General features: G+C 38.5%; 1 protein-coding gene across 2 annotated transcripts in view; it reads left to right on the plus strand.

The window, feature by feature from the left end:
• LOC136665808 (helicase ARIP4-like) overlaps window positions 1-27,003 on the plus strand; it is a 67,650-nt gene that overhangs the window by 16,997 nt on the left and 23,650 nt on the right. Inside the window, exon 2 of one of the 2 annotated variants that reach the window (XM_066643577.1) lies at window positions 146-264. In XM_066643577.1, coding sequence (XP_066499674.1) covers window positions 168-264 — 97 coding nt within the window. In that variant the 5' untranslated portion in view covers window positions 146-167. Of the gene's footprint in view, window positions 1-145; window positions 265-14,857; window positions 15,262-27,003 lie in introns of those variants that run through there. The other variant, XM_066643578.1, reaches the window with a different exon arrangement.

The following is a 27,003-nucleotide window of genomic DNA, read 5'->3' on the forward strand; positions in this document are numbered from 1 at the left end:
AGTCACAGTTTAAATTGCACCTGCTCTTCTAAGTGTGTGGCACTGTGTTTTCGCATACACAAACACTTACTGACTGCTGCAATGCACTGACATTGCAAACCCATGTGCAGTAATTGCTGTTTGTGTGTGTGGGTGTTTGTTACAGGCAAAAATGCACAGATAATAACATGGCACTGAAACAGAACCCAGGGCAAGATTTGGATGCTGAACTCAGTGAAGAAGAAGAATTGGAGGAGGATGAGTACAATGAAGATAACTATGTTGGTAAGTGAATAAAATAAAAGGCAAGTGTGGCATTTAGAAATAATTTTGTATAAACCCCATTTCCAGAAAAGTTGGGACATTTTGTAACCTTGCCCAACTTAATTCATTCAATTATTTTCTGTAACTGCTTATCCAGTTTAGGGTCATGATGGGTCCGAATCTTTAGGCACAAGGCAGGAATACACCCTGGAGGGGGCGCTAGTCCTTCATAGGGCGACACACATTCACACATACACATACTACAGACACTTTTTTTTTATTTTTTAAGTTGCCAATCTATCTACCAACGTGTGTTTTGGGACCTTGGGAGGAAACCGGAGTACCCGGAGAAAACCCGCGCGGACACAAGGAGAACACATCAAATTCCTAACAGACAGTCACCCGGTGTGGGACTTGAACCCACAATGTTCAGGTCCCTGGAGCTTAGTGACTGCGATACTAGCTGCTGTGCCACCATGCTGCCCCCAACTCAATTGTATTATCAAACAAACAATGCAAGATTGTAAACAATTACAAAAAAGTCTTAGTTCATGTACCCTAGATGATACTGTGAAAAGAGGCCAGAAACCACATTTGAATGAATATGTTTTTGGGCCCTCAGGTGGCACTGCCTGAGAAATGGTCATGCAAATGCGATAAATATAGCAGCATGGGCTCTGGAGTACTTAGACATAACCATTTATGTGTCACTTACACAGTTTGCCACTGAATCAAGAAATGCAACCTAATAGTCTTATGTAAGGAGCAAACGATACATCAATTCTATGTATAAATTCTGCTGAGCTATCTGGGACCAAGCTTAACTCACATGGTTCAATGAAAATAGAAAAGAGGAGACTACTGCAACTACAGACTGGCTGAAGTCTTTTATTCCAAAAAAAAAAAAAAATGCAAAATTCCACTTGCAAAACTGCAACAAAATCATCAGTTCCTAAGTGATAAAGTGTCATTAAAAGAAATGGTTATTTAATACAGTGATAACCCTGGCTCTGTCATAATTTATTGATTGTGATACAGGCATCAATTATAAAAATAATCACATTTACAAACTACAGTTACAGGGGTTGGACGATGAAAGTGTCATTTTAGTGTAGGAGGTTTCATTGCTAAATTGGACCAGCCTGGTGGCTAATCTTCATTAATTGCACATTGCACCAGTAAGAGCAGAGTGTGAAGGTTCAATTAGCACAGGGTAACAGCACAGTTTTGCTCAAAATATTGCAATGCACAAAACTTAAAAATTATATGTGAGGACAAAAAAGGAAAACATTACATTTTATAAAATGTCTAGACTTTTCCAAAAAAATGCAGTTTGTATACTTTTGCTCCCATTTTCTTCTGTTTTACCTTGTTTAAGCCTCTTGTGATTGGAGATACTGACATCAGAAAGAAAGACAAGTCTGAAAAACAAGATTGCGGGCTGGTAGTATTGTAAATTGTTAGCAGTCCAAGTTTAAGCCCTGTCAATCTGTTGGTAATAGATGATCAATCCTTATCATTAGCTGGTGAACAAAAGTAAATGTGTAAAGCAATGGTTCTGTCACACTCTACAGTACCTACTTGATTTGACTTTCAGCCCTTATTTTGCTTTTCCATTAGGACAATTTGGTTCCAAAAAAGCTGAGTAGGGACTAAATGAAATATGTAAACCTTGCAGAGTGCTAATTAGCCAGAGAGACTTATCAGTCACAAAGAAATGCAGACATCCAGCACAAACTAGCTGTTTGTACATTTCTATTTGACTCACACATTGAGCACAATCCAGTTTCCACAATGTAAACTGTTAATTGTAAATTAAAATCTAAGGTTAAGACATAGTTTAAGCTTAAATTTAGTATTGGGGTTAGGAATAGGGCTAGGGTTAACCACAAAATACCAGAATTCACAGATACAAAATTGTGTGGGGGGCAGCATGCTTATATATATTAGTGAGGATCATATAGGAGGCATAGGTGTTGTGTAAATTAGCTACAGTAAACATTACTTCAATGGACAGTCCTCACAAATAGAGCAGAACCAACATGTTTGTGTGTGGACATATGTCTGTGTGTGCTGGGCATATTCATGCTCTCACTCTTGTATAAACCTTTTGTCTGGCTTCCTTTGTTTCAGCCAGGACACAGCGGTGTGTCAGTTTGACATTCTGGAGGATGCATTGCTGTTCTCTTTTGTTTTCCTCCACATCTCATCCGTTAATCCCCTTTAATTTCCTCCCAGACTTGATCAGTGTGGCTGACAGAGGGCTGGACACTTAGGGGTAGTAAATGAATTTGGGGGTGGGGTTGCAGAGACAAGAAGAGAAGGAAGACAATTGATGAGAAAATTGATTTTTGCTGTTTGTTTGTTTTTTTGCACCGGCTGGGTCCTGATGTGCCCAGTATGTCAGCCTTGACACACGTTACACAAGGGTGTTATGAAATAGACCCCCACCTCTCAGACCATGATGGGCTTCCCACAGGGCTGTATGATTTTTGAGGGAGTGAGAGAGACCTTCTGACTGTTCTGTCTCTCATTCACAGCCTACAATCTTCTTCTCACACACGCAGTCATTAGCACACCTTTTTTTTCTTCTTCTTCTTTCCTTTATTGTGTCGTGGAGCTGCCCTTTTCTAGGATTGAAGCTGACATGCGGAAAATCCTGATGATTCCTTCTCTCCTGAGAGTCATGGGTCATCAAATATATACTTTGACTGAAAATCAGTGCGAAAACCCCTTGTCTCACAGGTTGTTATGCAGTATGTTTCTCCTGCCCCTCCTACTTTGTTTGGTCAAAGAATGTAATTTTTCCATGTCCTGTAGATAATGTGTTTTTTTTATTTGACAAATGGTACAACTGCATTCAAAACAACACATTGCTGTGCCTGAGTAAATAACGTTTAGAAAGGACTACAGCTGCATCCTTGGTTGAACACACACTAAAGGCTTCAGATGATGTCCAGGGAAAAAAAAAAAAAAATATATATATATATATATATACGTGTGTGTGTGTGTGTTGGTAGAAAAGCTGAACTATGGCTGAACAAACAACAGACCGTGAAATAATGTTCCTACTCGTACATGCGCATTTCAAAATTAAGAGTCAGTCAGCAAGGGAAAAATGTCCCTTCTAGGCATTCCTGAGTACCTCACCTTTGGAGTAAACGGAGGCTCATTCTCAACAGTTTGAATCTGGTCATTCTGAAAAGGGTTGTTTAGACAGTGATTGTGTTTGCTCCTTGTGGTATTTTGACCAAACATTTCATAGACAGTTTATAAGACTCTAGAGAACTATTGCAGCTCTACTCCCTTTTTGGGACCTTGTCCCTGGTAACATTTCCATTAGCATGGCCCATCCACGTCCACAAAAAGTAGCAAGAGACGATTTTATTTGATTTTATGCTTTTTTTGCACCTTCAAGCTCGTCTCATTGAACCTCTTCAAAACACAATCAAACAAATAGCATAATTTCGGATAAAAACAAACATGATCATTAGGTCAAGTTTAGTCCCTACTCTTGCTTGGAAACACGAGCGAGCTGGTGCTAAAGTACCAGATACTAGATTTGCCTAACTGAGATGCAAACATGCTGAGCAGGGCCATGTCAAGTAGAGTGTATAATGCGTTGAAAAAGTACTATATGCAAACTGTGAAAAAAAGCTGTATAATATGGCCCTTTATGCTTAGAGTTAATGCAACATTCCCACACGGCTTGGAAACAAAATGTGTGTCTGTTTTGTGAAGAGACTGCAATATATGTAACCAAAGTGAGGTGGACGTCACACACTGTGTTCCTGGCACAAGCTTCACGTCTCCCAGCTGTGAGCACCCACAGCTCTGCAGAGTTTTCCCCTGTCCTAACATGTCCAGCCTGAGCTGAATCAGCGGATTTCAGCAGAGAATAGGAAAAACATGGACCAGGCTCCAGCTAAAACTCTCAGTGTAGGCCACTTTGTAGTTTTTCATTTACAATTATCTCTCTCTTTCTTATTTCTCATTTTCTCTGACTATCCCTATACAAACTTGAGCCCATCTTACTCTTTTTTTCATTCTCTCTCTCTCTCCTGTGATTTGTCTCAGAGTTGCGTCACTGGACCACCCGCTGGGTCTTTGTCATGCTGTCACCATAACAACACCTACCTGCTTTTAACACACACACACACACACACACACACAAACAAGCACATGACATGTGTTTTTCTACTCCTACTTTCTTCCTCCTCCACATCTCCTGTCTTCTTTTGCTGTCTTTTCCTCCACCTTCCTCCTCTCACTTCTTTGTCTCGTTTTTTTCTTTTTTCTTTTTTTCTTTTTTTTCTTCACAATGAAACCTGCACCTGCACAACACCTTTCTTCTGTCCCCATGTTTTCTACTGTAATTCTCACTTTCACGTCTCCATTAGTTTGCTGCCTCGTGTCAGCCATGACGAACATCTGGCAACTTTTCCTTCCAAAGTAGCCTAATTTGACAGATGCTGGCAATTGAGTGTGATAATGTTCTTCTGTATATCTGGCTATGACTTTTCAGTCTGGTTAATGTGTAAATATCATGAGATTATACAGGCATCTTATACTTTATGAGTTCATAAGTCCAACCCATTACATATTGCTCACCAGATATTTGGGAATTGAGGGGTTAACTCTGAAGACTGGACTCAATTCTACTGCTAAAGTTTGCCTGCACCTGTATGTGCATGTTGTGTGAGATATTCTATTGTTTAAACAGCCGATCTCTCCACAAAACACAGACTCTATTTTAGATTTTGTTTTCTTTATTGTTGTTTCAAGATTAGAGTTTGGGGAGGGTTGGGAGGGTGAACTCATTTGGAGAGGTCAGAAGAAGGAGAACACGAATGGCCAATTTTATGTCAACTAACATGCTGAGTGGGAGGCCAATTATGCTCTCTGATACTCGTTTGGTCCCTCCTAGAGTGGCATCACTGGGAGTCATAGTCCCAGTAATAAAGTGTTTTGTAACCAAACATGGCTCCTTTATATTTTGTTATCATTGTTTATTTTATTTGCTGGTCACAACCAACAAAAACCTCTCTTACTACTTTGACCACTTTGCACGAATGTCAATACAGCGTTTGTTGACTTTTAGAAGCTCCGAGTAATTTAAGAAATGAGAGAGGGTGGAGAGAGAGTGGACGACCAAGAGAGATCTAGAAGAGCAACCTGCTGCTGAAAAAAATCACTCTATAAACAAATGTGAACAAATGCTAAACGTGAACTATCAACTTTTACCTGGCCAAAACCTAATAGTTCGACTGGGTTGGGAATTAGAGCTTGGGTCAGGTTCATCTAGGTCCTGTGTTGTTTTTGCACAGTAGCCACACACACTCCAGATGCAGATATTGCTTAAAAAAAAAAATATATATATATATATATATATATATATATATATATATATATATATATGAGAGATCTGGGATCTGAAGTATTCCATGTCTTAATTTGTAATTGGTTAAGTGTGTGAGCCTCCTATCTGTGAATACGGGTCAGGTGAAGGGTGTTCAACTCAGCACAGCCCGACAGTGCGCACCGACATGTTGACAATTAAAAAACAGTTTCTGAGAGGGCAAATGTCAGTGACTGGCACTGGAGGAACAGTTTGGAAGCATAGCTGGCTAGCTAACAGGCACTTGTGGTTTAGCACACCACAGCAGATGATTTTCCAGCAAAATGACCCTCAAACGCACATATAGAGAATAAACCCTCATCCCTGTGAACATAAAGTCAAGTGAGGTGCCTTCTGAATATTTTGTCTGTTTTCAGCTTGCTTTCTCTCTCATTTAACCCAAACTCAGCATTAAATTCTCAACTGCAGTGGGGTACTGGGTTTAATATTTTTCCCCACTCATTGTCAGTGTGACATCACCAGTCTGTGAGCTCCCACAGCGCCTCCTCCCTGTGGCTCCCTTAAATGCACATAAATTAACAATTTTTCCTTTGACACGAGACAGTGTACATTTATAAATACTACAGTATACGGTATTACCGTTATACCACCAGCCCTGGCATCTGTAATTTCATTGTGCCCTGTATACAGTGACTATAAAGGTATGTAATCTAATTTAATCTCAAATTTTATTAGGGTTCCCATTCAGTTATTGTGCAAATGTAAATACATTTCTGATTAAGGCAAATTATTGAATGTCAACCGGGGGCAATGTCACAGGCTTGGAATCTTCCACCAGGGGAATGGTTCAGTCCTACTCCAACTCCTCTAGGGCTTAACTCTCATTTCCCCACACGCCTGCAGTTTGTCCTGGACTCAGCATATACACCCTGTTTGTTAGCAAGGTTGCCAGGGTAGCCAAGTCTCTGTTACCAAAGGGCCATTGTTTCTTGTCTTTAATATTTGGCTATAATCTTTCCTTATTTTCTGATCTTAGAAAAAGTTTTGCTGATATTATTCCTTTCTGACTGTGTTTTTACCCCAGCTTTTTGTGACTGAAAAACTGTGTGGTCTAGGTCTTAATAAAGTACTTCTGACAGCATGCTTCTTGCATTAGAGGCACACAGTTCTTAGAGGGTATTGTACATTTTATTGAACTTCTATTTCCTTCCTTTCTGTATACAGATATTTGTTTGTATTTCTGGCTATCCCATAGTCAAATACGTTTCAAAAAATACAAATTATTTCTGTGCCAGTGGAAAGAGTTCATAAACTGAAAATGAAATACAATTTATATGTCTAAAATGTAAAGCTCACAAGTCTGTTCAGCAGAAACATTCTGGTATGTGGGTCTTTCACCTTAATATTTCTTTCAAAGTTAGAATAATAATATATAACTAATAATTATATTCTTTCTTTATTCATTAATGGTAGTGTGTTTACAATTATCCAAGTTATCTACCTTACATTACCCTGTAGCAGCAGTACTTCTATTGTTACTTTGTACCACATTAACCTCAACTCTGAAACTTTTTGGTGCTTTGACCTACTGGCTTTGAAGTTGCCTACTTTTATTCTTTTTTTTCTCTTTATCTGAATCAGCAAGTGTGCTGGTGTCCGAGTAGGTGGCTGAAAAGAAATGGGTCAAGTGTGATTACAAAAGCAGCAAAAGCATGTCATTTAGTCATTAAGCACACATGCACACACATTCTTGTGCATGATACAACTTTAATTTGCATGCATCTTTCTCAAAATATGTGCTGAAACAGGTATTGTTATTTTGGTGTGTGTGTGTGTGTGTGTGTGTGTGTGTGTGAGGCCAAATGAGGAGAAGGAATAGCAGAGTATAAAACAGAATAGAAAGACAGAGGGAGTGCGTCAGAGAACTGCAGCAGAAGTCATTTATCATCCACTGACAGAGAGCCACTGTGCACTGGACTGGACGAACACACACACACACAGTAGGTAGTTTAAAGTATGCTCAGAAAAGAGAGTGTAAAACTGCTTTGCAACTCTGCATTGTTTAAAGTGCAATGCCAATGAATAAAAACTGATTTGAACGAAACAATGAAATGTAATATGAAACCTGAACAGTATGATATCGATCAGTTTTCCATGAAGAGGGAGGCACGTGAGAAACTAAAGCAGATAGGAAGAAGGAAGGAAAACAAATTAAGACCTTTCAGAACTTGAGTGGTATTATATTGAACTGTGTGTTGAGTAGCTGTGGTTGCTTCTGGCTGAAAGTGTTTTACATGCTGTTTCTATGTTTGTATGTTCTTGCTGTGTCACTGAACAGAATGTATACCAAATGAATACATATGTTTATGGCATTTTGAATTGCAATTAAATACATGAGCACTATGTTTAGCTAATTTGTGTTTAAAGGAACACTAGGTAAGATTTGGTATCTTTGCTCATGGGCTCCCCCTACAGTTACAGAGTGTAATTCACTTTTAGAGCATAGTCCTGAAATCAAGGGGTGGTTTTCCTAAGCATGAAAACATACTGTACATACAAAATGTAAGGTGTGAAGGTATTTAAAGGAACACTATGTAATATTGTACCTTACATTTACAGCTTCACAATCTTTATGGTGGTACACTGACCTGTAATATGGAAAACAGAGCTTCTGTCATTGCTACTCCAGGCTCAGCACTGCAGAAACCGCATTATGCATTTTACAGAAGAAGGTAGGACACCACCTCCTGCCTTTTCTCCCTCTCCTCATTAATTTCAGTACAGTGCTGTAAAAAGGAATCATGCAAGTGTAGAGCTCCAGGACCAAAACTTCCCTTTAAAGTGCTAAGTGCAGCAGCCAGATAAAATGTAGATCAACACAGTAAAAAAAAGAGTTAGGTGCAAATGTTGTGTCTGTATCACAGTTCAGCTACACAGTACTATACAGTAATGAATCATGAGTGTTATGGCATGAGGGGGAAAAGCTTATCTATAATGTAGTTGTTTTAACCTTCATTTAGTCAAAGCAATTGCTTGAAGGGAGAATCTGAAACAAATAATGGCCAGGGCGTGACAAGTCAGTGATGACTTTCTTTGCATGCTTCCCAGTTCTGATGCTGCACAGGTCCTGCAGGAAGTGGTTTTTGCTGTGGTATTTTCAATTTTTTTTAACTGAATAAAAACATTACCATTTGATTATATGTTCCAAAATATCACTATTTATTTCTTAGCTTTATAATTCGGACCAATCTACTACCAGTTCTTTGCAGGTTTGTTCACAGGTACAAATTACCAATAAAAAGTGATTTAAAAATAGGATAAAACAGTAATATTATTAGTTGTGATTTTTCCCATTAGTTAGTTAAGGCTCTCAGTATAAAGAAAGGGTGAATGGCCTATATGTGAGTAAAAGACTTGAATGTTAATTATAAATAAATTAAAATCTGTATGCAATTGGTGGACACCTGCTCATCCAATATTTCTGAAGACACTGGTGACTTTTTTTTCTACAACCCCTGGCAAAAATTATGGAATCACCAGTCTCTGAGGATGTTCCTTCAGTTGTTTAATTTTGTAGAAAAAAAGCAGATCACAGATATGACAAAAAACTAAAGGCATTTCAAATGGCAAATTTCTGGCTTTAAGAAACACTAAAAGAAATCAAGAAAAATAATTGTGTTAGCCAGGAACAGTTAGATTTTTAGAACAAGCACAGGGAATAAATTATGGAATCACCCTGCAAATTTTCATTACAAACACTAACACCTGCATCAGATTAAAGCTGCTCGTTAGTATGCAGGTAAAAAGGAGTGATCACACCTTGGAGAGCTGTTGCAACAAGTGGACTGACATGAATCATGGCTCCAACACCAGAGATGTCAATTGAAACAAAGGAAAGGTTTATCAAACTCCTTAAAGAGGGTAAATCATCTCGCAGTGTTGCACAAGATGCTGGTTGTTCACAGTCGGTGCCTAAAACCTGGACCAAGTACAAACAACATGGGAAGGTGATTAAAGGCAAGCATACTGGTGCATCAAGACAGAAAACTTAAAGCAATATGCCTTGAAAACAGAAAATGTACAACAAAACAAATGGGAGGAAACTGGAGTCAACGTCTGTGACTGAACAGTAAGACTCCAGTAAAGGAAATGGGATTTACATACAGAAAAGCTAAAAGAAAGCCACCACTAACACCTAAACAGAAAAAAACAAGGTTACAATGGGCTAAGGAAATGCAATCGTGGACTGTGGATGACTGGATGAAAGTCATATTCAGTGATGAATCTCGATTCTGCATTGGGCAAGGTGATGATGCTGTAACTTTTGTTTGGTGCCGTTCCAATGAGATTTATGCAGACGACTGTCTGAAGAAAACATGCAAATTTCCACAGTCATTGATTTGGGGCTGCATGTCAGGTAAAGCCACTGGGGAGATGGCTGTCATTACATCTTCAAAAAATGCACAGGTTTACATTGACATTTTGGACACTTTTCTTATCCCATCTATCCATCTGGGACGATGAAATCATTTTTCAAGATGATAATGCATCTTGCCATAGAGCAAAATCTGTGAAAACATTCCTTGAAGAAAGACACATAAGGTCAATGTCATGGCCTGCAGACAGTCCGGATCTCAATCCAATTGAAAATCTGTGGTGGAAGTTAAAGAAAATGGTCCATGAAAAGGCTCCAACCTGCAAAGCTGATCTGGCAACAGCAATCAGAGAAAGCTGGAGCCAGATTGATGAAGAGTAGTGTTTGTCACTCATTAAGTCAATGCCTCAGAGACTGCAAGCAGTTATAAAAGCCAGAGGTGGTGCAACAACGTACTAGTGATGTGTTGGAGTGTTATTTTGTTTGTCATGATAACATAATTTTTTCCTCAGAATTGAGTGATTCCATAATTTATTCCCTGTGCTTGTTCTAAAAATCTAACTGTTACTGGCTACCACAACTAGTTTTCTTGATTTCTTTTAGTGTTTCTTAAAGCCAGTCATATCTGTGATCTACTATTTTTTTCTACAAAATTAAACAACTGAAGGAACATCCTCAGAGACTGGTGATTCCATCATTTTTGCCAGGGGTTGTAAAGCAGAGGGATTTTAAAATCGCACCAAAAAAAAATGTAATTTAGCATAGCCTATCCATATTTTTATATACAACTGTAATAAATGTGCAATAAAACAATAATTTGTTATCTACAAGTCTTTTGCTTACAAAGTACACTTTAATTTAGTTTAAATACTGACATTAATGCAAAAATTGCACTGCTTATTTAACTGAACATAATAAAGGCACATCACATTAACATAATTATTATAAACATATATATTTTTTTTTCTTGAATTAATAACATTACTATTATATTAATTATTATATTAATATTTGTACTATTTTAATGAATCATGTTTTTCTGAGGCAACGAAACTATACTTGTGAATTTTTTTTTATTGCTAATCCTAAAAGCATAGCTGTAGGGCTGCACTGGAGATAAATCTTTAGCACTTCACTATATCGTGTTACTCCCATCCCCCTGTTTCTTCGATTCCCACCCCCCAACCCCCCCCCCCCCCTCTCTCTCTCTCTCTCTTTCTCTCTCTCTCTCACACACACACACACACACACACACACAGTCTCTTTCTCTCTCCAGCTTTTTCTTGTACCCCAGTGAACTCTGTTACCTAAGACAGCCCCGATGGAGGGGGAAGGGATTGGTGACGTTGGGGCAGGTGGGCGGGGACTGTATGTGTATATGTGAGTGTTTGTCACGCTGGCTTCAGCGACTGGTGGATAGAGCGGGTGGTGGCCCCGGCGAGGGTGTTTCTGACTTACGGTTGTAAAAGGCACTTTTGCAGCGACGCATTGTTTTGTAAGCATCCGACTAGCCTTTAGGCCATCTGGGCCATTCACTCTCATTGAAGACTCTGTCCTGGAGCTAAGAGCGCAACCCCGTCTGTGCTAAGATGTGTGTTTACTGTTCTGAGAAGAAGAAAGTGCTGCACAGGAGTGTGTCCAGTCCTGATCAAGAATTATGAGTGAGTAGAGAGTTATGTGTTGTTCTCATGTGGCGAGTCAGAATGAATGAATGACTACTCTGCTTGTAATGACGAGTAGAAGTGCAAAAGGAAGTTGGAGGAGTGAGCAGAATGTGGTTTGGTGATTCGCTGAAACTTTGGTGTGCATGTTGCTGTTTTTTCAAACTTCGGTTCATTTGACTTTCATGAGTCAAAATGAGTGATTTAAGTTATGTTAAGACCTGAATCAAAATTTGAATTTTTAAAAGTCATTTAAGCCTTTGTTATTTGTGTTGTTTGGCTAATAATGTAAATACATACAGATTTACATAACAGTTTTCAACTTGTATCATCAGGTTTCATACAACTTTGGAATTCCAAGGGTTAATACCAGGTAGCTCTGAAACCATATCTCTGCTTTGTGTGTGTGGCAAAATTCGGTTAGCCTTAAGTTTCATGTGACTAAGAACACTACTGTTTTTGGTTGGTGGTGATATGCAGGTGGAGATTGAAAAGTGTATCAAAACAATGGTGTCTTTTATTTGGAATGAGAGGTTTCTAGGATCTGTAGGAAGTTGAAGAAAAGTGAACTGAGGACATGAAAACAAGACTTTGTTTGAGAAAGATATGTTACAACAAGTATGTCCTAGTGGTGATTGGTGGACAGTTGTGTGTCAAGAAAAAGCAAAAATGATGCAAGAAATTATGTGGTGTGGAGTTCCAAGGTTAAAGGTCCTCTTTGATTTGGCTGGTAACTATTAAATATAAAGTGTCCTAACTAGTCTTATCTTGGACAGGTGTTTCTAGGAAAAAGATAATAGAACAGATAAATTAATAAAAAAAGGCTTATTTTTTGTTGAAGAGATTTTGAAATATACATTTAAAAATCTAATTTCCAGAAATGGTTTATACAGTTTTAAAGATTTGTTTTTCAAGTTTTCAGTGTTGGGTGAAGATGAATGACAGTGTATTGAAGACGCAATAATAAATAAGGGAGCTGAAATTGCTTTTTATACCAAGAAAGTGTGTAATCAAAGCTTACTCAGATTTGCAGTACTGAGACAAAATACACAGTTAATTAATTTCTTATTAGAACTACTGGGATGTTTTGTGTTGCTCAGAATGTCCAAAATTACTTGTGGACTGTGTCCAATATCATATCATATCATTAGTTCAGACTCAATATGACTGGCTGAGAGATGTTCCAGGTGTCAGTTATTGCATGATAATGACACTCTGACTGAGTACTTTGGGTATTACTCTGCAAAATACACATAACCTAGCAACAATGGGAAGCACTTACAAGACAGGGTAGGGGGACTGGTAGCCCTTTTCCATCAGTGTGGAACTGGTTTGGTTTCCATTCACACAACTAATTTTAAACAGTTCAGCACATTTCCATGAACATAAATAGATTAGTTTCCAGCTGAAACAAAGAAAAGTAGGTGTTTCAGCATGAACTATGACGATGTCCGAGCGTGTGTCAGACAAGAGAAGCTAGAGCGTAACTGCACTTTCTGCTTTCTGAATTCAAAACAAAAGAAAATCACAAGGAAATAAGACAGTACTGTGTCTGTGTTTTCTGGGACTGTGGTCAGCGTGAGGAGGAGATTATATATAAATCAAGCAAAAAATGCTTTTTGTTTTAGCTGAGCAGGATGTCTCTCAAACCATACTCCAAAATGCTCACTTTGAATGTAAACAGACAAGCCTGGTATAATCTACACATGTATCACTACAATCTGAACCTGTTGTAAACAGTGGATTAACACTAGAAGGAAAGTGTGAGAGAAATGGAACCTGTGAATGTGTGAAGGACTGGAAGTATTTTACCTTATGGAATGTTGATAAACGAATTGTTTTATTTTGTCATCTTCATCATAAAATCAATTAACAGCGATGACAGAACTGTGATATAATCTACATATGATGATATAATATACACTCGAGATGCTATAATGTGAGATACTGGCAATATCTCATGTTATAACACTCCCTCTTGGGTATTATTACTTAGATTGACACTGTGTGTCCAAAAGTAAACCTCTCTTCTGAAGATTATTTAAGCCACTTTAATGTATTAATTTGAGCACTCCCCACAGAACAACATCAGCCAACAGAATGGACGGCCAGTACCAAGCATTGGTTAGTTGTTATTAAACCCGCTTAGCACTGGGTTGTTGAGTCATAGAACTGTGTTCTCTGGAATGATGGAGCTAAACATGATGTATCGCTACATTTAATTATTTTTTTCATTCATTGTCTGTAACTGCTCATCCATTTCAGGGTTGTGGTGGGACACACCCTGGACGAGCACTAGTCCATCACAGGACATGACTCCACTTGTTTATGTGGCTGATTGCAGTCAAATCCTTATAACAACATTAGAATATCTAGTTTAAAGTCATCTCAGAAAGGTAGAAGCTATTACAACAGCAAAGATACTCAGTTATAAAAAATAAATAATTAGAAACAATTAGCAACATAGGTATTTGAAAAAATACAACAGCATCATAGTATGAGTAAAGCATATCCCCTATCTGAGCAATATCCATTATCATGTCACTCCAAAAATATCAGATCAGCGGTGGTCAAACAGTCACTCTGGGCAGTGGTCAGTGGCACAGGTTGAGGCCATGAAGCATACATTTTAGGGTAACAGGTTGACAGAGTCTCATATTTTCAGTGCATTAAGTTGGCCCTACTTTAGTATTGTAAACCCAGTCAGCAGGACTAATGATGCTCTACTTATGTGTATGTATGTATAGAAAGAAAAAAATGGTATAGTTTTACCTGGAAGAAACCCATGTACACACTGGGAAAACCCACCAATCTCCTCACAGACAGTGACCTGAGACACACTTCAAACCCACAGCGAGGCTACCTGTTGCGCTACTGATTTTAGCCACTTACACATATCTGCATTCTGTCATCTAATACCAAATTTAAAACTCTGAAAGGCCCTGAACAGGGCACTTTACTAACACCTCTGTAACAGTGTCACTGACACACATTCGGAACACATTGCACTCCTTTTTTTTCCTCCCCTCCTCCTTTCTACCCTCCTTCCTCTGCTGTGGGCTGTGTTATGAAATGGTGAGAGAGGAAAGTGTTTGGCGGCGGTGGACGTGTCCTTAACCCCCCTGAAAGGGCCCCGGCCCCAGCGTGTGAGATTATGTAAGGTAACCCTAGTCCTATTTCCTGGTTTGCGCGTCAGTAATTCACGCTGTCTGCTGCAGAACACATGAGAGAGTCCTCATACACACACACACACACACACCTCATCTTACTCTCGCAAGGACAGGCGATCTAGATAAAAAAGAAATTCACCCAAGTGGACAGATCCTGGCCAGTCAGTCAGTTTTAACCGGAGGCAAGTGTGGCAAAGACCAAAAGAAGTTTTTTTGCCTAGAGAGTGGAGTGTTCAGACGTTTCACCAGCGTAAGACAAGAGCTGGTGGGAGTCCAGGCACTTGCTGACCGGTCAGCGTCCAGCTCACGTTAGGAAAAAGCGTAAACCAAGGAAATCAGAAGAGTAAGCCAAGAAGACAGAAAAGGAAAGAATCAAACAAGTACCAGCTGGACATCTCCCTTTGTGCCGGAGGACAAACATGCTCTTGCTGGATGAGACTGACTCCCTAACAGGTAGGGTACCTCTCTCTGACCCTTCTTTCAGCACAAAGCTGTTCCCTTTTCACATCTTCCCAGTGACATTTTTGAGTTAAGGCTAGTTTTACAGGTCAACAGGAGGACAGTTAGTAAGAGGGAAAGAGACTAAATAGGAAAACAACTAAAAAGAGTAGCATGGATAGGAAATAGTTTGGGGTTAAAACAACTACCTTTTGGCATTAATGGTGTTCACATTTACTCAGTGTTTGTTGGCTAAGTGTGTCATGGGAGAGAGAGGGGGTCTTTTTTGGGAGGATATGCCTTTTGGGTACAAGAAACATTTATCACTAATTGTGATAGGCACTGATTATCTTTTCATGTTTCATACATTTGTAGTCTAATAGCTGGTCAGGGTTTTTTGTCTTTCATGTTGTCACAGGTGATGTTACAGGGAATGGCACGACCAATTGATCTAGTTGTTTTAGTTGCCTTGTGTAATATGACGCCGTTTGGACACCGATTACTGAAAATGACTGTAATGTTCTCAGGGAGGACATGCTGTCTCTCACTGATTATTTAGAGACTTGGACCCTAGTTGAAGATTTAGCATCTTTCCATTTTTGGAATGTTTTCTCCTTCAGTCACCTGCTTTAACCTGGGCTGGTAGTCGTGATATCAGGAGTTTTCAAAAGCACATCAAATAAGAGCTCTGCTTGGCAAAATAGAACCCCCAAGTGTTTCTCCATTATCTTACTAGAGGCACCCATTTGTAGCTTTACTTTGAAGGTGCTGGCAAACTTTGAATCATTGTCATGATTTGCTTGGAAACTGCTCTGTTCTGGCAGCAGCTTCTGGTCCTCGGGCAACCTTCGCCTTCTCAGAGCACATTGTCTTCTTCCTGCCTTCTTAATATTTCTAAACACTAAGTTCTTAACAAATGATTGATCCCAAACTTGAAAACATGCAAGACTTTAGAAGTAACACCAGCGCCATGTGGCTAGAACTTTCCTGCCGTCTCCTGTTCTGCAGAGGGAAGAGGTTACACAATGTTGAAGTCAGGTTAGGGGAGTGTCAGAGGTGCATTTCAGTGCTCACGTCCGCCAGGCTGCTCCACCACACTCTGGCCTGCCTGTGACACACTGGCCCAGATCCTAGCCCCAGTGCAGCTGCATGCCACATGCTTTCATAAGGCCTGAGCAGGCAGGCTAAAGTAAGCACAAACAGTGGGGAAATTTTGAAAATGCAAGGAATGTCACAAGTAAGCTAAGATACATTTAACTCATAACAAACATGTAACCCCTTGAACCTTAGACTAATTATTATTTGTTAAGTCCATTAGGCTGATGCTAAAAGATGTCTGTTTCTGTCTCTGCTAATGATATAGGCATATACTAGGGCTGTATGATTATGGCCAAAATTTATATCACAATACATTTCCTAATTTTGATCGATAAAATTTCATTCTGATATCAATATGAAAAATATAAAACCCACGGGAAAACTGCCAACAACCGAAAGAAACATGACATCTCCATCAAATATAAACCTCTTGGCTTTGTTAGTATTAATATTTTTAACTAACTGTAAAACTGAAAGCAGTGCTGTAAATATGGATGGATATTGAAATATTGACGATTTGTTTACAAATCATTTGATGATTATTGAGTGTGATTGTATATTAATATTGAATTATTGTCCAGTCCTAGCATTAACATTAATAATGTTATGTCATTTCGTGTATTTGATAAGAACACTTCAATAAAGCTGAACATTCATAGATTCATAGATAAGTTACGTGTTTTATCGTTACTTTGAATCAAAAAAAGTAAGTGCTTATAGTATTTTTTTTCTGAATTAATTGTTTAAAAAAAAACAGAATATTCAGCAACAAAGGAAGCATGTGCATATTTAATGCAGTGATAGAACACAGAACTGCACAGAAAACCCGGATTTATTCACATTGATGTTAAAATGTGAGTGTCTCAGTGTATTTTTGCTACTGATTCCAATTTATAAATGATGTATTTATGTAGTTTAAAGATGTTTTATGAGTTCTTGGACTTATAAATAGACTGTTATTTTATAAGACTAAGTGTAACTTCATGTTGCATACAAACCTATTAAAACATTAAGGCTGGAGAAAACATACATAGATAATAAAGATTCTGTCACTTATGGTTCTTAACTCGGGGGAAATGCTCCTGGTGTTAAGTGTGTAGTAATCAGTCAGGGTGGGATCTGTGTGTAGTGAATGTTTTAAAACAATATTTATCTGGAACATTGTGTATCTGGTGAATGTATTTTGTCCTCACAAGTATGTAATATATGTCAGTAATTGTGTGTGTGTGAGTGGTATGACTGGACGTGCTGTACTGTTGAACACAGTCGTTGTGTAACAGCCATTGGTTCAGTTACGTAAGCGTCCCTGCTTCTCCGACCCAGCCCCTGTAAGCCGGTGTGTGTGTGTGTGTGTGTGAGAGAGAGAGAGAGAGCACTGATTCCCAGCAGGGGGTTCAAAACAAACTGCAAACTAGTCCATCTAATTGCGGGGTACTTTTTATTTTGGGAAGAGAAAAGTGTGTGTGAAAGGTTGTGAGGGGAATGTGAGAAGTGTTTAATTGTTTTCTCGTTTTCTATTCTGATGAAATCCCTCCCCTTACTCCTCCTTTTCCAACTATCACTTCACTTGACTGGCTCATTGTGTTTCCTGAACCTAAATACAATTTTATCATAGCCCCCAGGGAACAGACGTTCCTGTTGAAACTTTGAAAGACTTATTTTGTGGTAGTTTTAAGGCTAAGGCTGTTAAGAATAGGTCCTGAAACGTAAATAAACATAAAAAGTCAACCTTAGACTTCCTTCTTAGCCATTTTGGCTGTAAGAAATTGCTTCAAAGCATATAATTTAAGTTTTCTGCTGCATTTTACAAGGGATCATTTTAGAAAAATTGGTATATTTCATGGTTTCTGTTTCATTATTATTTTTTTTCCTCTGTATTTTGTAGGAACTTTTAAAGAAAATGAATTTTAACATTGTACTGTATTTTGTTCCAGTTCCACTTCTTACTGTACTTTTTGTTCCTGGTCTGTTTACCTTTGCTGCTTTGTAGAGGGACTAAAATTGGGGAAATAAATAAATAAATATATATTTTTTTTCTTTTCTCCAGTTTCAGGTTTTCCCTGTGGCTGTTCGGGCTTTACTTTGGTTTCAAATATTTTGTTAAGTAGCCTATGCATTTTGAGCTACAGGATTTAGCTTGTTTCATCTCACTGGATTATGGGAGAACTTTCTAGAAAGTTTCAGTGTGTTCTTAGCTTGGTGACTGTGGGCCAAATGTTGGAGCCTTACACTTGCTGCTTGGTCATTCTTATCTAGATTATCACATTTGCTTATCCTAATAAATGGATTTGATGAGCTCATGGTACTGACCTAGATCATTTTCTGTCTGCTGGCATAACTGCTCATTTTATAATTACAATGAATTGGCGAATCTTCTATGGAATTAGATTAAACAAAATTATTTAAAAAACCCTCTCTAATGGTAATATTAAAAAAATTATGACTACAGTCAGGTTTCAGAGTAAACAGTTGCCTTGTTTAGATTAAGACTCCAAATATTAGTTTAAACATTGATTGTGTGAGATATTAAAAAACTCCCCGTGGATGAACAAAGTGGCGATTATCCAGTGTTTCATAATGTGTCCCAGGGTGACTTATATAACACACAAACTGCCTCTGTCTTTCAAATTCTCAGACCTTAAGAGGTGCCCTGAGTGGAGGTTGACGAGCAAGAAAGCAGACAGAGATTTAAAAAACAAAGCAAAACAGGGAGGCGATTGTTAATTTGAACATATTTATTGTGTTAGGCTTCACTTGAGGAAGAAGGCGCTGTGCTTGTACATCTCGTTCACTAAAGTTCAACCAGGGGCTAACAGTGACCTCAAAGGCAAAATTGTCTGAAGGTCTAATGTTATACATTCAGTGTGCATTATATTCACTTTGGCCATTTTTTATTCACTTAGCAGAGTCAAAGCAGAGTGTTTGGAATCAGTGAAACTTAAAACCTATATCTGCAGTGAAATACTAGGAACTAGCTTATATAAAAGGAACTATTATCCTCCTTAACTAATACTGAAAGCAGACACTTTAGGAGACCCAACCTTGAGTATGCAGCTCATGCTAAATTATGAAATTCATAAGCTTTCTAGAGAGTTCTCACAAAAGACAGACATACACAATGGAGCTAGTATATCCTGAAACTTGAAAAAGTAGAAACTACTTCACTAAGTCATAAATATTTTATAAACAACAGCTTGACAGATTGTCCTTGAAAAGCTCATGTCTTGATATTCTGAGCCTTTGGAAACCTTCTGTAAAAGTAAAATAGAAACCTGTTGGTAAACATTCATTCATTCATTGTCTGAAACCACTTATCCAGTTCAGGGTCACGGTGTGTCCGGAGCCTACTCGGAATCATTGGGCGCAAGGTGGGAACACACCTTGGAAGGGCCGCCAGTCTTTAACAGGGCAACACACACTCACACATTCACTCACACCTATGGACACTTTTGAGTCGCCAATCCACCTAACAACGTGTGTTTTTGGACTGTGTGAGGAAACCGGGGCGAATATTTGTATTTTTATTTATTTATTTTTTAATCTGCCGTCATTTCTGTGCCTTTAGCTGAAAATCAGACTCAGCTGGGGTGAATAAACTAGGCTGTATGAATTAGCCTGGCAGCTTAGTGCTTTGAAAGCTCAGTTGGCAAGGAGCAAGCCCATTAGTGAGACCCCACACCATGTTAGATATGCAGTGCCATGGCATGGATACTCTGGGGTAAGATGTGGCTCACTTACGTTTCTTAATTCTTGTGCAGCTGCTCCAAATTATTTTTTTTTTTTTGTGGAGATTACACAAGCTGTGTGTGTGCAATTTAATGTCTGTGTCTGCTATAGGTGCATGTTTAATTTGCTGAATTATCTATTATAATTACTCCTGAGAATCAGATATTATCTTTATTTGTTTATTTTACTTAATGAAAATGTGATTACAATTTAATTATTGTAAAAGTTAATAACTAGTGATTACACCCCCACCCACAACACACACACACACACACAGTTTGTTTTGTTCCTAGTGCCCTGCTCTTAACTGTACAGTAGTTATGCTGACTGGATTGAGAATAATCTATAATCTTCTTACTGAGCTGAGACCATGTGTGCGTGTGATTTGTTTTCCTCGTCTCTCTTTTTTTAAACTTTCAGTGGGTCAGTGGCCCACTCGTGATTGCTAAACCAGAATCAGAGAGAGGAAAAAGAACAAAGAAAAGAAAGCGAGAATCCTGAGAGGGAGAGGGGGATTGCTTTCTTGTTTTTCTTTGATTAGCATCCCATTCACTTCATGCACTGACTAATTGGACGCCAATCTGAAGCTGCTCCCTACAAAAGCCATTTTGTTCCGCTCATTGGTGGCACTGGCTAATGTTTGTTTTTTGTCTTCTATTAAAGAAAAAATATGGTGAGGATATTCTTGAGACACTCTGTGGCCAAAAGTATATGGACACATGCCCATTCATGAAATTCTTGAATTCCCAATTCTTGGAATTAAAGTTATTAAAATTTGAGGGGCTTTACACCCCCTAGCCCAAGCTTGGCATTGAGCTTGGTGACCTCATTTGCAGCTGTTCCAAAACATAAATTCATTTCATTATTTTAAATTTAGAAACGGTGTGCACAGTTGAATGTGTCCATAATGCAGTGGTGGCCCCTGTCAGATCTTTGAGGGGAAGAAATTGTTGTGATGTTGGTTAAGGTGACTTGTTCAAAGAGCAAATTATGAACTAGACATTTTGTATATTGCAGTTTACAAATGAATCAGGAAATTAACTTGACACTCTCACATAACATTAGCAAGTTTTCCATCCATCTAGTTTCTTGCAAATGATGAAAATGTGCATAAAAAACTTAAATGTGCAAAAACACCCAAATATCAGAAAGTGATTTACGCTTGGACAACGTGGAAAAGTTAAACTCTCACTAAAGTGCAAATATGCATCGTTTTTTGAATAAACAATGTCGTTTCAGCTGGTTCATGACTACTGTTCACGAGGCACAGTGCGCACCAGAGCAACCATGGGATTTTACTGTACTCCCCCAGACTCTCCTACCACCACCTTATTTTAGGGCACATGTACAATTTTGTATAAATATACAGCACTGCACAAAAGTCAGAGACCACACAGGATTTAACTTTGCTCAAACATTTAGAACAAGGTTCATACCACAGAAACCCCAACACATAAATATTAAAACAAGCTTTTGGATATAAAGTGTTTATGATATAAATGACTGTAAAATGTATTCTGATCAAAATAAAAACCCATTCAGATCTCTTCATCGCCCTCTTTTCAATGCTGACCCTGATCATGGGAGCCTGCGTCATCTGAAGTGTATTCACAAAAGTGCAGTGGATGGTAATATAACAAACATAACTCATTTCACTTTTTTATCTGCCGATATTTCTTTATTGCGCATAACATTTGTGAACATACATTCATTCATTGTCTGTAACCGTTTATACAGCTCAGGGACGTGGTGGGTCTGGACCCCGCTATTGAACAGCTTTTTTATTTGTATTAATGAATTTATTTATTCATTCATTTATTTATTTATTATGCTTCCCCTCCCGCTCTGGTCAGCTCATGTAGCAATTCCACCAGAAACCAATAGATGATGTACACTACTCTCCTGAATTCAGTTCCTTGTAGTAGTGCAATATATAGCGAGTGGTGTACGGAATAATGCGTAAGGTGCCATTTCAAACATGCCTAATTTTAAGTATGAGAAAAGCATGTTAGGAACAACCCTACTGGAACCCAAAGAGATTGCAAATCATCCTCTACAGTTCCCTCAATGGACAATAATGGGCAACCCTCAGTGAGCAATAAGTTGCCGTATTGTATGATGCAAAACTTAAAGGAACAATAGGTAGTATTTTTACGTTAAAAGTACTGCTCCAAAATCATTGTGCTGTTCCACTGACCTGTAATGGGGAGAACAGGGTTCCTAACTTTTGGAGGGTAAAAGCTGAATTCACTTATTTGAGGGCTGTCTACAAACAAACGTATGTTGTATATAAATTGTCTGCAACTCTGTAACTTGAGATTTACTTGTTAATTGGTTGCAACAGAAACTCCATTCAGGAGATGGCAAACATGGCAAAGACAATGGAGGACTCAAAGGTGTTTTTGCATCTAACAACAACCTTGTTTGCTAATTTATTTATTTTTCCCCATACCCACCAAATGTCACCTATGTCACTAGCAGGCCATGACGCTAAAAGCACCGTAAAGCATAGTAACATAAACACAATGCACCATGGTTTCATAACCCTCTGGCTTCTAAATGTACCCCCCTAGTCCCTTCCCTCATACTTTATCTCACTTCCTTGCTCACCCTCCAGTCCTCTCTCTCTCTTTGCCTAGTCTTTGTCATCAACTTTCTTTCTTACTCTCTTCCTGCCTCTTTCTTATTCTTTTACTCTCTCAATATTTTGCTTTTCTCTAAATGTGATGCTAGGGAAATTAAGTATGTGTGTGTGCATGAATACTGTGGGGGGGGGGGGGGAAACACTTTGGACTACTTTGTGGGGGATACAGACTACAAAGGACTGTAGAAGCTGGAATTTGTGTTTTTGTTGTGTGTATGAATACTGTTGGGGTAAAAACACTCCTCCTATTCTCTGGACTACATTAGACACAAGACTACAAAGGACTTTGTGAGTGTGTCTTCTGCAGCACTGCAGAACTCTTCTCCTCAGATGTGTTCGACCTGTACTCTGCTTGAACCCTGTACCTCATAAGCCCTCTACCTTACAAGCCCTTGCCAAGCACAGTCCACCAAATGATCACTGTGTACTGTTTTTGGACTGATCCCTGAAGACTGTGGATGAACTGTGAATGGAAATTGTGTGTCAGTTTTACATTGGCACCTTCATATTGCATGGTGCACTTCAAACCTTCATATACAGAAAGGATTATTATTATTAAGAACCTTTTTGGCATTTGTCTGGTAATATAATAATGCAAATTAAAAATGTTGGTTATACAATCTGTTTCCAATCAAGCCTGAAGCCAACCTATGCAGCATTAGCTTAAACAGTATCCACAATCAGAGCACTCAGGGCCTTCTAAGCTTCCATAATTTCTGTGAAATCTAAATATATATTGCTGTTAGTTTTAGATCATTTTAAATGTAATAGTCTCTGGAATATCACAGTACATGGAAAATAAATATTGTAAAATCATCTAAAAAATGGCCAATGAAGAATTTCATGTGAATTGCTGCTAGCTTAGCACAAAAATAGACTCTAAATCTAAAAGTCTTTATAATTATAAATGTACCCAATTAGACGTACAGTTTTTATAATTAATCACATAGCTCCAGGGTCCTTGGGTTGTGAGTTCGAGCCCTGCTCCAGGTGACTGTGACGAGTTTGGTGTGTTCTCCCCATGTCCAAGTTGTTTTCCTCCAAGTGCTCCAGTTTCCTCACACAGCCCAAAAACACGATGGTGGGTGGATTGGCGACTCAAAAGTGTCCCTGCAAAGGACTGATGCCCCCTACAGGATGTATTCCTGCCTTGCGCCCAGTGATTCCAGGTTTTTAACCAAGGTTTAACATATTTTGCCTGTCCTCATCTAACTTTTTGTCACAGTGACACACTCACCCTGTCACTGTTTATTATAGGTTAGCAGGCTTTGTTTGTGTGTGTGTGTGTGTGTGTGTGTGTGTGTGTGTGAAATTTACTAGGGTCTGTACCCCACAGACTTCACTTCAGTTGTTTATAACAAGCTCTTTATATAACATCTCCTACTCTCTGTCACCATGGCATCACACAGCCATCACCTCCCCTTTCCTCTGATATTACTGGATGGTGGCCATGCTTTTGTTTGATTATGGTTGCCACAGCAGTGAAAGCTTGCCAAAATAGAACTGTGGATGGGGCAGGGATAAGAGAGTAGAGTTCTGTGATATTTTATTTATTTTATTTTATTTTTGTTTTTTAGATGCCTCAGACATCTGTCAATAGGATGGTCCATTGGTATATATTTGCGTATCTTTATATGTTTGTGTGATTGAGTGAGTGTGTGTCAGGGGGCAGGGAAGTAAAAAAGAGAGCGAGAGAGGTTTTGATGGGTTTTTAGACTCCCGTCTTTGTAATAGTGAATAGATCTCTGGCCATTATGTAATGCATTGTTGCGTAACTGTCTCCTGTTACTCTGATGAAACGGTGAGGACTCTCTCCTGAAGGTGTGTGTGTGTGTGTGTGTGCATGCATGCATGTTTAAGTGCAAGTTTTGTGTGACCATCTTTAGTCAGCAGCAGTGGTAGAGAGAGCAGCTTAAACCCAAACTCACAAAATTAAAACCACGCTTCTCAGTCTCAATATTTGCAGTATAACAAAAGAACAGATCTAAAAAAAAATCTAAATCTAAAAATACCGAACAGCTTTAACAGTACTCCAGCATCCCATCATCCTTCAGTTCTCAAAAAATGCTCACCCTTAAAAGTCAACATTGTGACATCATAAAGCAGAAAGAATACTTGACACTGTTACCAACTTTGGGAAGAAAAATTTCTAAATTGTACTTAATATGGTTTGCCCACCCACGCCCACCCCCCGGTTATTACAAGAGCACAGCTCCATTACAAAAAAAAAAACTCTTATTTTTATGGCCATTGTTTCATTTGATTATTTATCAAGATTATTTATTTTGTACATGAATGTAAGTCATTATGAGAGCAGTGGTTGTCCTTTTGGATGCCCTGTGCCTTGTAGCTAGGGTTAGTATGAACTTTTACAGCTATGTTACATAAATTGGCTGAGGTAAGACTTGTAATCTCTTTACGTCATTAAAAAATAAATTCACAGTGATATAATCCTCTAATGACTTAACATGATTCATGATGTTATGTAACGGTCATCGTAGAAGGAAAAAAAATCATACCTGCCAGGCTTTGCTGCCCATACCCTGGGAGTAAAGGATCTAATCATTAACATGAGGTCACAAAATATCAGGTTTGAAAACCAGCCAAAATTTAGCCTTAGCTTTAACACAGCTTTAGTGACTTCTGATGAGAGCACTGCAGTTTAAATCTAGGCAGTTTATCTAATATGATCTATGTTCTTATATATATATTAATATACACTATAACTGTGACATACATTATAGTATAAAATATACATTATTTTTTAATTTTTCAACATAAAGGGTTCATGTTATAACCCCTTAATTAACAGTCCTGTGGTCTTGAAAAAATGTCTGACACACATTGGCCAAAATACCACAAAGATAATTTTTCTTCCTCTGTCTAAACAGCTCTGTTCAGAATTACATTTTTCAGCACCTGTTCCTTTAAATAAGAACGAGCCACAGCTCAGTTTGTCATGAGGTGCCCAAGAGTTAGGAGAAGGTTTCTGGTATTTAGCCATTTTCACTTTGTTTTCTTACTTCTGTTATTGTTTTCACCATTTTACTCAGTATTCCTCTGTGCTCATTGTTTGAGTGCTCTGTTTAACCATGCCTTAGCTCTCTCACATAAATGAGTCCAGTGCGATGATCAGAGATATAAGGAAGAGAGACAATTCTAAATGAATGTGGTATTGTAGTGAAAATATTTGGGATATGTAGTGAGAATATTCGAGAGACTAAATGCAAGAGGTGGAAGAATGAAGCTGACAGATGGAGAAGTGGAGGGGTGGAAGAGGAGAGACGGGGTCAGCGCTGTCTGTGTTTGAGCGTGAAATGGCTGGTTGCATAAGGGTCACGTCTTCACACTGAGGCTGAGATATTTCTGGATCAGAAAGAGAGGGGGGATGAGAGAGGAATAAAGGAAGGAGAAAGAAGTGGGGGTTCATTTTTACCCATCTCACCCCATTTATAGCCAGCCAGTGCATGTGTATTTGTGTGTGTATGAGTTTCAAAACCTATTATGCAACCATTTGTTGTTTTTAGGGGTGCTGAAAGTGAGGATGAATGGATTAATATTAGCCTTTAACTGTATTCTCTCTTCTTCATCATTCATATTTTACTCATTTCTGACCATCACTAGATCTCAGATTACTCCAAACAGGCTCAGCTCAGGCTGGCAGGAGTTTTTGAGTAAAAGAGTCAGGACTAAGGGAGGTCTAGTTTCAAAAAAGAGACACAAACATGTTTGTGATTAGTGTGGTCTGTATATAATGTTTAACCAATAATCCAAACCCAAACGTAACCTCACACACAAAATAGCTTTGTGCTTTCACTCTTTAAAAAATTAAAAATAGCTTTAGTTAACAATTTAACTTAAAGATTTGCCAAAACAACTTTGCGTTATTTATTTTAAAAACATTACATATATGTGCATGAAATGTGTGAGACATTGTAATGCTATTTATGTAGCTAGATGTCCACAAATTAAAAAATGTAAGAACTTCAGAGATGTAGCTAGATCTCTCCAGAATGTTCAACAATGCCGTAGATGATTTCATAATGGTTTGGGAAAGCTAACTAGAGTACCTAATTTCTCATAAAAAAAATTCTTTTAAAGCAAGGTAGTATTTGTACACTAGACATAAAAGTCTAGCTAGTGAGCTGCCTAACATTTTACATCAGTGTGCGTGCTCCCGACACGTATGCTGTCCCTTAGATACCTCATTATGCTGTATTCTAAGATATCTTAATTTGGCCGAATTTTAAGGCAGCATCGAACCCTTCCTTAGCCGCAAACGCAATCGC

This window comes from Hoplias malabaricus, chromosome 14 (genome assembly GCF_029633855.1).
Source record: "Hoplias malabaricus isolate fHopMal1 chromosome 14, fHopMal1.hap1, whole genome shotgun sequence".
NCBI classification, from domain to species: domain Eukaryota; kingdom Metazoa; phylum Chordata; class Actinopteri; order Characiformes; family Erythrinidae; genus Hoplias; species Hoplias malabaricus.